This window comes from Mus pahari, chromosome 5 (assembly GCF_900095145.1).
Source record: "Mus pahari chromosome 5, PAHARI_EIJ_v1.1, whole genome shotgun sequence".
Taxonomy (NCBI): domain Eukaryota; kingdom Metazoa; phylum Chordata; class Mammalia; order Rodentia; family Muridae; genus Mus; species Mus pahari.
This window is the reverse complement of record NC_034594.1, coordinates 105,329,398-105,342,086: the sequence shown is the minus strand read 5'-3', so window position 1 is coordinate 105,342,086 and position 12,689 is coordinate 105,329,398. Positions and strand designations below refer to the sequence as shown.

Here is a 12,689-nt window from a genome sequence, read left to right as displayed (position 1 = left end):
CTTGTCTTTCTCCCCCTCCCCTTTTAAAAGAAATTAAGAGATACACAAAAGAAGAAAAATGTTACCTGTAATATTTCCCATTTATAATAAACCTAAATTAACGTTTGGCGTGTTTGCATCTTGTCTTGAGGACTTATGAAATGCAAATGCAATTTCATTTAAGTTGAGGACGTTGAACACAGCCGCGGTGTCACCCGGATCCTCGTGTGCTCTTCCAGTGGTGACAGCCAAGAGGCCACCTCGTGCTCTCGATGAGCGCCATGCTCTGACCCACAGCTGGTTTCACGTCTTTACTGCCTCCTTGCTTGTAGACATTTGGGTGCCAGTAGCTTCCTGCCATGGAGGTGCTGAAAGAAAAGCGTTTGTCGCGCCACTGTTGGATCTGAGATAGCTTTGATAGGGTATGGTCAGCTTTCTCCCAATCAGAATTCTTTCAGTCCTGAGTGAGAATTTGTTTCCCAAATCTCTGGAAGTCTAGGAGTTTGTTCAGATGTGAAAGTTTTGTCAGCCAGCGCAGTTATTGGCCCTTGTCATAAGTCCTCTCTGTACGAGTTGCAGCAGGCCTTTTAACTTGGCCGTCACTGTTTCTGTTTCTCTAAACCACCTTCAGTCATTTTCGTGTTGGGCCGGTGATCTTTGCTAGGATTCAGTTAGCATTTATCCATCCTGTGCTGCAACTCTGAAAAATTTGTCATTTACAGGGTGACCTTTTGTTGAGCCTCAGTCCTTTGCCACTGCCTTACTGGTGGTTCCAGAGCATGGCGGGGCATAGCAGGGAGAGTCACCCTCAGTGGAGGTCACTTCTGGGTAGTGTGGCGAGGGTGTTTATGGCTTCTGGTACTAGGATTCCTCTTTGTCAGTGTTACTTTGGGTAGAGCCTTAGCCCCCATTGTAAAACTCAGTAATAAGGAGAGAGTTGACTTTGACTTCCTGGTAGAACGTATGAAATGTGTACAAGTACCAGCACGTGGGGCTGCTGCAGTCCTCCTGTGTGCATCGTCTGTCTGCCTTCTGAGGAGTGTAGGCTCCGTGGCTGCTGTTATGCTGAGATCAGTCTCTAGGGAGGCTCATCTGCCACCCCTGTTGAGCTCTGCTCTAGCGGAGGTGGGGGCGTGCCCCTTTATCTCTATGAGTAATGAAATGGACACACATCCGCTATCATCTCTTGTGCTCTGGAGCAGGGGTGGATGAGCAAAGAGAGAAGTGTGGTCTGTCTTTCTAGCCTGTGGGCATCTGTCAGTGGTTCTGGGACTTGAGACTCCCTTATCACCGTGGCTGCTTCTGTAAGCAGCATCTTACGTGTGTGTGTGTGTGTGTGTGTGTGTGTGTGCGTGCGCGCGCGCACACGCATATCTCTTTACAGTATAATTAATTCCCATGATTGGAATCTGATGCTGTATTTTTTTAATGCTCTCCGTTTTACCCTGACACCGAGCAGTCTAGATTTTTCAGAATGAAGGCATTCTGTGTGTTTCGTCCCTAGGTCCCTCTCTGGGCCTTGGATCTACGGGGTGGACTCTTGAGGTTCTGTTGGAAATAGCAAATGATGTAAGGACAGTATGTATTGGTGTCAAAGCTCCGTGACTCCCCCAGGCCTTTCTTGTTTTATAGTTATCCAACTAAAATCAAGTCAGCTTCTCTGTGTTGTGTGTGGAAGCTCCACCCCTCCAGGCTTCATGCTGGAAGGAGAGGCCTGGATGTACTGAGGGGGCGTGGCATGTCACCTCTCCCTGGGAAGAGCTGCGTTTGGTGCTAGGATAGGAATGGATGGAGCTGGAGTGAGTGAGGCAGTGGCTGGGCAGGTCCAGTCTACTCTACTCCTTCCTGGGGTGGGGAAGGGTGACAGCTGGGACTTCGAGCCTGCACCCCTGGGAGAGTGAGCTGGCTCCCTGCTGGAGACTGAGCACTTAGGAGATAGCCTGCAGAGGTGTGTGTCTACTTGTCTGGGAGGAAGTGCTATTACAGGGATTCCATATTCCAGTCCTGCCACAACTGGCTGGAGAATCCTATGGAAGGATTACTCCATAATGGAGGACCTCATTTATAAAATAGGATGCTCCCTTCCAGATGGGGTGAGCCAGGTGAGATGACACATTGGAAGCACTTAGACATTTAATTTGGAGAACTTCAACCCTAAGCTATGCCTGCTAGTTGAATGTTCACGAAAGAGGTTGCTGAGACTTGCCTATAGTGGCTTCAGGTCCTCCTTTCCTTTTACCTTTCAAAGCATTGGGGCATTCACATGGTACAAAGAAGCATTTGTGGTCTAGAAAGAGGGACTGTGGCCCTGGCCTAAGGGAGTGGTGAGTTGGTGCCCCACACAGGGCTTTCCTCCAGCCCCCAGCTGCCTCCTGGGAATGCAGAGGCCTTGTTTAACAACACATCAGCGCACTTGGTGCCTGAATTGGACTTGTGCATCACTCTTGGCACCAAGTCGGACTCGGCACATCCCCGCCCCAGCTGTCCCTTTTAAGTGGTGTGTGGAGGGAAACTCAAGGCTGTACCGTATCCTGGGTCCCCACTGCCTGTTGTCTAGAGCTATGAATAACCCCTGAGGGAAGTGGGCGTGCCTGGGATCCCAGCTGCCCACCTCAGGGGAACTGATGTACAGGAATAGCAGCCGAGTAATAATAGCAGAACCCTGATGTGATGCCTGTCGCGTGCCAAGCCAGTCTTGCTAGTGTGCATTCTTGTACTTGTTACATGTGTTTAATAGACTGGCCCCTCGGGCCTGTCATGGGCCTGTTCAGCACGTGAGAAGATGGGAGGCATCAAGGGTTTAGGAGCCCCGCACTCACTGGAGTGTGTGAGGTCTTCTGAGGTATAGAGTTTGTGGGGGCAGCTTATTGTTGCTCCTGTTGTCCTCATGTTGTGCACAGGCCTAAGCTCCTCTCTGTGTCTTTCCTCTTTGGCTTTTGAGTTGACTTTCAGGAGACCCCATGACGGAAGGTCCCCTGGAGGGAAGGTAAGGGTCAGAGGAGCACAAACAGAGTCTAGGCCCCTGTTTTAATACTGTTCGTAATTCCCACACCTCCCTCACTGACCCTACCCAAAACAACTTCCTTCCTGGGTTGTGGGCTCCGTCACCTGATTCTGACCCCTGCCTTGCTTTCAGGCCTCCTTGGCCTGTGCACCTTAGTTTGGGACACACATTTTTTGACCTTTTCTGCAAGAGCATTTCAGAGGCACCATATAGGGTGAGTCAAGGCACAGAATTGGTTCGAGGCTTAGCATGGGTATCACGGATTTCAGTTCCTCCCAGGCACACCTTCTCTCAATGTTGTGGTTTTTTTTCTTTGTAGAAAAGTCCATCCCTCTGAGCTAAGGTCCTGAGCCCTTTGTTCTCCAGTGTCCTCACAATGAGACCTTCCCCATGTGACCCTCCTGGCTGCTCCAGCTCTTCCTCTGCTGGGGTATGCCGGCAGCTTCCTGTCACCTCTCTGCCTGGATGGCTCAGGCCACCTCTCTGTCTGTCTTTACTTAGCCATGTACTTGAGATTAGTGCATTCTTTCTCTCTCTCTCCAGGGTTCTGTATGCTACACTTGTCTACAAGTGTCTGTGGCACCTCATGGCCCCACCCTTTGATGTCAGCCCATCCACTGCCTGCCTGCTATGAAGGCCTTCCGAGGCTTCAGTTAGTATTCACAACCAGTGAAGGTCTGATAACACTTGGTATACAGGAGACCCTATCTCAAACGAAACCCCACTAAAACCTTTATACGTATTGTAAAAATCAATGCTTCTCATAGTTACCCCTAATCTGCCCAACCTAACCAAGTTTCTAGAGGATAAAACCTAACTTCATCTCAGTTACTTGTTTTCCTGTAAAATTTTAGGTTTCTCTAAGAATTGAGATTTTTTCCTAATCTTGCCCCAGTTGACTTCACCTGGAGGAGAGAGGCTGCCTGCAGCCAGCGCCTGCACCCACCTTTCCCACTGTAGGGGTGTGGGGGCAGACAGTTTAGATAGTAAGGCAGTCACCACACTCCAGAAATTTTCCCTGGATGAGAGAGCTTGAAAATACATTTACTACAAGGTGAAGGAAGAGAGAGGAGGGACTTGATTAATCAAGTTTTATTTCACCTGTGGAGAGAAGGCATCAGTATGGAGAGTGTTGATTTTAGCTTAAGAGAACCTTTCATAGAGCTTTGCATTTATAAGCTGGTCTCTCTATAGCCCGGGCTGGCCTTGGACTTGCTATATTGCCCAGGCGGGCAGAGAACTCCTCCTGCCGGGCCACAAGTGCTGGGAGTATGGGTGTGTGGCACTACTGGACTTGTCATTGCCAGGAAGGATGACCCCGCTTCAGCTGGAACTGTTGAGTATGTTGGCCCTAACACTCCTGTCTGAGGTGGAACCTGGCCCGCCCAGTGCCAGGGACGAACCCCGGCTGTGGATAGCAGTGCTCAGGCCCTGTTTGATCCTAAGACAGTTGTGTTCCTGGATCCCAAACCCAGTGTGCAGCCTGTGGATTGACTTCCCTCAGAACACTTGCCCGCACTGTCTGTTGTCTTTAGGATTTTGTCTACTTTGGCATTGTTTCCTGAACGTGGGGCTCAACAGCCCCCCCAGCTGTTCATCTCTGATATCTGTCTCCTGCCCTTGGATGTGGAGGCAGAGTGTGAGGGTGTGGGTTCCCCCATGGGATTCTTTTTACTTTCGTTCTGTACTGTGGTGGAGAATGGAAGAGAGACGTGAACCATAACTTTCCAGTGCCTGCCTCCTGAATCTCTCCTGCTGCACTAGTCTGGCATTTCCCATTGTCAGTCTGTTTTGGTTTTGACGTTCAGTGCCATGCATGGCCTATAGTAGAAATTCAGTCACTACTTGATTATGTGCACATGGAATTGGTCTGTGTCTCTTTCTGTTCCTCCTACAACATGGGAAAATAAAAATACACACCCCGCACCCCCCTCCCACCCCATACAAAGCTTGTGCCATGCTCTCATTTGACCACAAGGTGGCAGTGTGACACAGTGGGGCGCTTACATCCTGCATACTGACTTAAGCACACTTGGGAGATAGCTGTCTTCTTTGTGGGTTTCTGCTCGAGAAGTTGCCTCTTTGAAGCCACTTTGAGAAGTTTCAGCCTCTGACAGTGATAGGGTGGAAAGACTTGGAATTTGACTTCAGGCCTGATGCAGGGTGTGGCTATCATCCTAGGAGCTTAGCCTTGGTCAGGCTACTCTCTGAAATGGGTCAGCGTGACTACAGCCTGAAAGCACATTAGTGTTATTGTTGGAGAGCCCAAGCTTGTCTCTGGCTGTCTGACTCCACTTCCCAGACCTCAGCTCTCTTCTCAGTCTCCCTGCTTGTCCACGTTGGCCTCATTCTAGTCAGTGCCCAGTCTCCACCTTATCGAAGGCCCTCGTGCCTGCCTGCTGCCTGCCTGTCTGTCTGCTCTCTGGCTGGCTTCCCTACCAGCTCAGACTGCAGAATGTCCAGAGCTGTTGGAGAGCGTGACGTATAAGTAGATCTATGCGGATCTGTGTCTTACAGATTTTGGCCTCTGTGCCCTGCATTGAGGCAGGCATTCTAGTAAAAATGATAGCTGTTACCACTGAGCACAGTTTAACCCTCACAGCATATCTGTGAGCAAAAGTGGCTACTCTACTGTACAAAGCAGAGGTGCATTGGAATGCCTTTGCTTCTGACAATGCAATTCTCCTAAGAGTTTAAGCAATCAGGAAACTTTTCCATTTATTTATTTGTTTTGCTTTGGAAACAGGGTCTCACTCCCTGGTTTCACTGAGGAGCCAAGCTCGGCCCTGAACCCCTGCTCTCTTGCCTTGTCTCCTGGTGGTGCCTGTCAGGAAACTGGCTGCTTGGTGATGTCCCAGGGATCCCGGGAGCTGCTGTCTCTCACTGGCTTCCCTCAGGGCACTGCTCTGTGGCCATGGTGACAGCATGCTCCTAGCTGCCAGGTTCTGGAGACGGTGTTGGTCCTGTCCTTTTTCTGTGATTGTCTCTCAGTAAATTGGCATTTGGATGTTAGGCTTGTTCCTAAGCTAGTCAGTAGCTAAAGGGTGGAACCCAGGAGCTGGCTTAGACTGATCAGAATCTGGCCTTTTAAGGCTGGTGAGGGTCCAGCTTCACTTCATGCTCCTGGTCACCCGGTCTAGGGAACAAGAAGGGACATGAGCGCGGCTGAAGGCTGCGGCTGTGGTAAGCAGCAGAGTCCTGACCAGCATTGGGCTGAGTCTGCTATAGGTTTGAAGTTTCTGCTCCTGCTGATTCTGGAGTCTCTCCCTTTCTTGTCCTTGTAGTGGGTCACTTTCCTTGAAGTGGTTCCTTTTGGTCTGTCTCCGTGGGTCACTATCCTCTAATACTTGACTGCTGCCTTCCCTTCTGTAGACTTCCTGCTCTTAGCTGATGGAATGAGAGTTGTCTCAGCTTCCTGTTCAGGCTCTGGAGGGTCAAGCTCAAGTGTTGTGTTGAGTGATTAGAGTCATCTTAGGGTCCTGGAAGGGGAGAGATGGGGGAAGATGCTGTGAAAGTGACCTTAGGCCGAGGGGTGGGGGAGCGCATTTGTAGTGTTGTTGGGAAAGCCGGCCCGTGGGCACTAGCTGTTTCCTGTAGCCCTGTGTCACTCAGGAGGTGTTGGCCTTGCAGATGCTCCAGGACTGTCCGAAGGCACGCAGAGAGGTGGAGCTGCACTGGAGGGCCTCCCAGTGCCCACACATTGTGCACATCGTGGATGTCTATGAGAACCTGTATGCTGGGAGGAAGTGCCTGCTGATTGTCATGGAGTGGTAAGCAGCCTGCGGGGTTCTGTCCATCCTCTCCCCATGCCACACTGAGGTTGCCTCTGCCTCTGTGGACAGCCCACTGTGGATCTTGAAGCTTGGGATATCAGTGTCTGGCTTCCTTTGGGGGCAGTGGAGTGAGTGGGGGTGGGGTGACATGCTGATTGACAGATCTGTCACTGTACCTTTTTTTTTTTTTTTTTCTTTCAGTCTCGATGGTGGAGAGCTCTTTAGTCGAATCCAGGACCGAGGAGACCAGGCATTCACAGAAAGAGGTAGAGAGGATCTGCTGTGGGGGTAGCTTTGGGTGGACAGCAGTTGGCAACTGTAGGCTCTTTGCAGGACCCTGTCACAGGAGTGGTGGAGGTCGTTGCCTTCTCAGGCTCACTGCTAGCCACGAGCCTCTCGCCCTTAGCCATGGCAGGGTCAGCTCCTAGCTCCTTTGTGTGTCTGATGAGTTGGTGGGTGTGGGAGACTGGGGCTGCATCGGCAGGTTGGAGTCTGAGCTTTCAGACCTCCAGCTCGGGTTTTCTCTCTGGTCTGCAGAAGCGTCAGAGATCATGAAGAGCATCGGTGAGGCCATCCAGTACTTGCACTCAATCAACATTGCTCATCGGGATGTCAAGGTAACGCCTGCTTATAGAAACCCCATGCTCCCTGATACTGGGGGCACCCTGACTGCCTGGTCTTTCAGCTCAGGATGGGTCTGCAGCCCAGTCTGTGGCTTGTGGGGCTTGAAGCTCTGTTTGGATGCACTCAGCCTGTGGGCTGCTCATCAGCACCTCACTGTCCTACACATGGCCTTCTGAGTCAGCAGTGGTCCCCACAGCTCCACGCAGCAGTTTCTGTAGCAGGGAGCCGACGCCTTCATGCTGCCCGATGCAGAGGGACTGGATGGATGCACAGGTTGAGCAGATGAACGGAAGGCACAGTCCTTCCACTTGGGCTCCTCAGCATTTCCACAGGGATCTTATCCACTCACGTCTCTCTCCACAGCCTGAGAACCTCTTATATACTTCCAAAAGGCCCAATGCCATTCTGAAACTCACTGATTTTGGCTTTGCCAAGGAAACCACCAGTCACAACTCTTTGACCACTCCGTGTTATACACCATACTATGTGGGTGAGTTCAGGGGAGGCCCAGGGACTGTCTTTACCCAGGCTCTGTCTCAACCCCTCATTTTGCTCATCTCAGGAGACCATAGACCTAGGCATGTTGGGTCTTTATGTCCCTAGCTGTGTACTGGATCTGACAGGGCCCCACCATGAGTGGGCTGCCAGAGTTAAGCTATGATCGAGTGCTATGAAAATGCTCTGCTGGGCTGAGGGCGACACTTGTCTCTGTATACTCTTCCTGAGAAGAGCCAAGGTTTCTCCATGGAGTCTGGGATCCAGATTTTGCTCTAAAGTCCCAGCTGACTCCACGAATAAACTTCCAGGACATGTCTGTGAAGTTAAGTGGGCACCATATGCTCATAGGTTCTCAGTGGCTCAGCAGTGTTTGCACCCTAAGCTTGTAGCTCAGAGTCCCTCCTGGAAGAGGGTCTTCTTCTTACCCCCCCCCCCCCACTGCTGCTGCTCTTCCTTTATGAAGGGATGAAGGACTCTGAGGCAGGGGCGGTCTCACTCAGCATTCAAAGAGCCAGACAACCCACAGTGATCTTTGCTTTGCAGCTCCGGAAGTCCTGGGCCCGGAGAAGTATGACAAGTCCTGTGACATGTGGTCCTTGGGTGTCATCATGTATATTTTGTAAGTGGGCTGGCGTGTGGGATGGTTGCTAGGCTGCAGTGCATTAGGGAGCTGGGGAAGAGTCAGACATTAGCATTTCCCCTTTGGATGGGGGACTCCCTGGAATTCCCTGGGTTCCTGCTTCACTTGATGCTTGATGGGTCCTAGTTGCTAAGTGGTGGTAGAAACTAGCTAACGGGCTAGCCGTCTAGGTGACATCCTTGGCACTTAGACTCCTGGGTCCTGCTGTCTGTATCAGCAGTTCCCGATTTCTCTGGGACTATTACAAACAGAGTCTGTTTTTTTACCTGATTGGTGGTGCAGGGTTCCTGAATAACACCTGCTTTGCCCCCTCTCTTCCTTAGGCTGTGTGGGTATCCCCCCTTCTATTCCAATCATGGCCTTGCCATCTCTCCGGGCATGAAGACTCGTATTCGAATGGGCCAGTATGAATTTCCTAACCCGGAGTGGTCAGAAGTATCAGAAGAAGGTAGGGAAAGAGTGAGTGTGTGCAAGTGTATGCACGTGTAGGTGTCGGACTCTTTCACATGTGTGCTGGAACTGGGGACTTGGACCTGTTCTATGCCTTCTAGGTGTGTCTTGCCTGTAGGGCGTGCCCGAAGCATGGTTAGAGCCATGTGTATGTGCAGGGCTTGTCCAGCATGCTGGTCCTTGGAGCCATTGCTCCTTGGGTATCTGCCTCCATTCAGTCTCCTTTGAGCCTGATTCATACAGGAGAGTGCAGGGAAAAGTATAGCTCCTGAGCTGCCCCTGTCCCCTAAGCTGTCCCTGTCCCCTGAGCTGTCTGTCTCAGTCCCCTGAACTGTCCTGTCCCTTGACCTGCTGTGTCCTCTGCCTCACCCCCTAGTGAAGATGCTTATCCGGAATCTGCTAAAAACAGAGCCCACCCAGAGAATGACCATCACAGAATTCATGAACCACCCCTGGATCATGGTGAGCTTTGCAGGCTGGGGAGACCTGGGCGCAAGGGACTGTTGCTCAGTATGGTCGACTGTCACTTGATCCCATCTCTCTCCTCAGCAATCTACAAAGGTCCCTCAGACTCCACTGCACACCAGCCGCGTCCTGAAGGAGGACAAGGAACGATGGGAGGATGTCAAGGTGAGGGACCACCGAGGAAGGGAGTTGGGGAGGCAGTTCACAGGAAGTCCCCCGCAGGAGTGCTGGCCTGGCAAGGACAGTTTGGATCTGTGTTCTTCATCCCAGTGTCTCCTTAGCAACCAAAAAGTGACTGAGAGCCATTGCCTTCACTGGCTTGTAGCAAAGGTTCTGGCCAGACTGCTGTGTTTCCTGTGAGCCCTCCTCTCCCTGGGGCTCTCTAGTGCGTCCTGAAATGGCTTCAGGTGCTATCTCCTCAGGTTTCAGATGAGGGCATTAAAGCCCCAGACAGGGCTTTACTGGAGCAGGCCCTACAGGGTGGCTGGCCCGGACTCTTTCCCTTTGTTAGCTTGTCAGAGAGCCCCTGGGAGAAGAGCTACACGGTGGCCAGCCCGTGCCTGACCCAGGGCTGGAGGATGGACCCACACCTGACATGTGTCCACTGTACCCTTTTCCTGCCTTGTCTGTCTATCCCTCACTGCCTATGTCTCTCCTCTGCCCTCTTTCCCTGCTCCCAGGAGGAGATGACCAGTGCCTTGGCCACGATGCGTGTTGACTATGAGCAGATCAAGATAAAGAAGATAGAAGATGCATCCAACCCTCTGCTTCTCAAGAGGCGGAAGAAAGCTCGTGCTGTGGAGGACGCGGCGCTTGCCCACTGAGCCGCTCTATCTCCCACCCACTGGAGGACAAGCAATAACTCTACATGAATATATTTTTTAGACAAAGAGACACAAGTTGCCCAATGCTGCCTCCTGTTCTCTTGGGCTGCGTGGCACCCAGAAATGCCTCCGGCTTTATTCTGCCCTTGGCTCTGGCTTCCCCGAGATGGGGGCTGGAGGATGTGTGAGGGGCGAGGTGCTCCTGAGCCCATGCTCCTTGCATTTTATCTGTAATTTGGCGTAGAGTTTTTATGGAACCTGTCTTCTTGTCCTTTTCCCCCTCCTCATTCCTTCCCCAGGTCCTTTCCCATCTACAAAGGCTGAGGCTTACCCACGGGTGTTGTGGAAGTTGATATAGGGAATGTCCCTAGGTTGCCCCATCTGTCCCCTCTGGCCTCCCACTGTAACATGGGGTCCCCACTGGCTCTAGAATCTGGGAGCTCCAGGGAGAAGGCAGCGGAATGGCAGTAGGTGGCACTTGCCTCCCACTGAAGCCCTTAGACATCACCAGTGTGCACAACAGAGCAGCACACGTGTGTGTGTGTGTGTGTGTGTGTGTGTGTGTGTGTGTGTGTGCCTGGATCTGCGCCAGCGACTGGGCGTTCGAGGGTCTAGGGAAGGCAGGGCTCAGGGACTCCTGCTTGAGCTGAGCCTGCCTACATGCCCAGGTAGCTTGTCTAGATCAGAGCCAGGTAATTGTGGCCTCTGTGTCAGCTGGGCAAGGGAGGCAGTGAGGGGGATAGGGGCACTGGCAGCCATCAGGAGGACTGGGTCCCCTCAGGACTCCTTTCCCTGCTCGTCCCAGATCCCCGAGGCACTGATCCACTGAGTAGCCTCTGCTTGCCCTTCTTGCCACGATTAACCTACTCTTGTTGAGTTCTCTGAAATTTTTAGCCATTTTTCAATGGGCTGTCCACTCCCATGGGTGAGCCTGGGAAGGTTATATGCCTGGAAAGGCGGTTGCATTTCATGCATCTCCCCTGGTCTCTGGGGTACCTGCCAACCTCCCTTTGACAAGGGCAGGACCACGTGTGGTCTTCCTGGATTTCCACCATGTGGTCTGGTGGATGGGACAGTCTTCGCACCAAAGATGTCTTGACTCTGTCCCTGCCCACTAGCCACCTTACCCTCTAACTACTCAACCTGGGTGGGGGCTCCCCAGGATTGAGGAGGAGCAGGTGGGGAAGAGTCTTTGTGCCATGGTCCCCCATGCCCCTCCTGCTGGAGGAGGGGTGTCTCCCTCAGGGGTTGGTGGAGGAGGGACTCTTGGGCATCTCTGGGCCTGGGGCAAGGCCCAGATGTCTGCAGCTCCTCCCATGTCTTTGATGGTGTGTTCAACACTCAAGACTGTTGTAAACTGTTGTTTTGTATGAGCAAAATTGTCTTTACTAAACAAATTTAATAGTTGAAAGTTTCTCATTCTTTTCCTTGCCGAGGCTTGGGCCCTTGACCGTTTACTTGTACTCTCCCAGCCTGCGGAGAGTGTTTCCTGTGACGGGAGGCAGAGCCCTATGCCCTCCTGGCTGCCTCAGCTTGGGAATAGCCCCTCTTAGACCAGGGCTTGTGTCAATAAGCAGATCCCCTCTGGAGCCAGGAAAACAGGGTGGCGTATTATCTTAGAAGTCCAGAAGGGGGCAGTACAGGCCAGGCAGAAACAAAAGTGCTTTGAGTGACCTAGTCTCCTCAGAAACCCTGTGGTAACTGAATCTCCTTGACAGAGCCTAGAGCAGGAGCTGATTTGCTGACTCTGCCACTTCTGTTCCCAGGCAAGGGAGAAAGGCAGGGCAGTGTGGCTAGTTACCAACCCACAGCAAGAGGCACTGTGCCTACAACCTCACAGCTGTCCATTCAGACTAGAGCGCAGGACCAGGGGGCCTGGAGCACTCTCTGTCTTCTACCAGCCTTCTCTCTGGAAGATGCACTTGCCACCTACCCTAGTCATCAGGGATCCTCTCTCTGCTACTCAACCGGAGAATGCTCCTCTACCTGGAGCACTGTCAATCACCCAGCAAGCACTCTTGCCTGTGAAGGACCCTTTGTCTGCACTTACAAGGGAGTGAGAGCGATGGGTCCACGGTGAGGGAGCAGTTGGGGCTGGCAGAAAGGAGGTTGTCAGAAGCTGCCGTCTAAGTGACAGGCTTGAGAAGGTCCTTGTTGTAGTGGTGACGTTATTTGCTGGTCGCATTGGAAAGAAGCCTGATAGAGCCTCACAAGCTCTGCAGGGCCACATCTTACTTTGCCAGCATTCCTTGGCCTGGGTCCCCGTCTCTGTCTTTGAAGCCAGCCATTCTGTATCTCCCCTATTCTTGTTCTGTGACCACTCTTACACGGCCTGACAGATTTCCTTGAGGGCCCGTGGGATGAGATTGGGCTAGCCTGGTAGCCCGTTGCTCTTGCTCTCGTCTGCAGACTCCTTCTACTGCGGACAGTGA

General features: G+C 52.1%; 1 protein-coding gene across 1 annotated transcript in view; it reads left to right on the top strand.

The window, feature by feature from the left end:
• The window catches only part of Mapkapk2 (MAPK activated protein kinase 2), a 46,519-nt gene extending 34,851 nt beyond the window's left edge, over window positions 1-11,668 (top strand). The window contains exons 2-10 of the mRNA XM_021197420.1: window positions 6,614-6,753; window positions 6,958-7,022; window positions 7,294-7,373; window positions 7,744-7,870; window positions 8,422-8,497; window positions 8,842-8,966; window positions 9,345-9,430; window positions 9,518-9,598; window positions 10,114-11,668. Of these exons, the coding sequence (XP_021053079.1) occupies window positions 6,614-6,753; window positions 6,958-7,022; window positions 7,294-7,373; window positions 7,744-7,870; window positions 8,422-8,497; window positions 8,842-8,966; window positions 9,345-9,430; window positions 9,518-9,598; window positions 10,114-10,257 (924 nt within the window). The 3' untranslated portion in view covers window positions 10,258-11,668. The remainder of the gene's footprint in view (window positions 1-6,613; window positions 6,754-6,957; window positions 7,023-7,293; window positions 7,374-7,743; window positions 7,871-8,421; window positions 8,498-8,841; window positions 8,967-9,344; window positions 9,431-9,517; window positions 9,599-10,113) is intronic.
• Window positions 11,669-12,689: the final 1,021 nt, after the last annotated feature.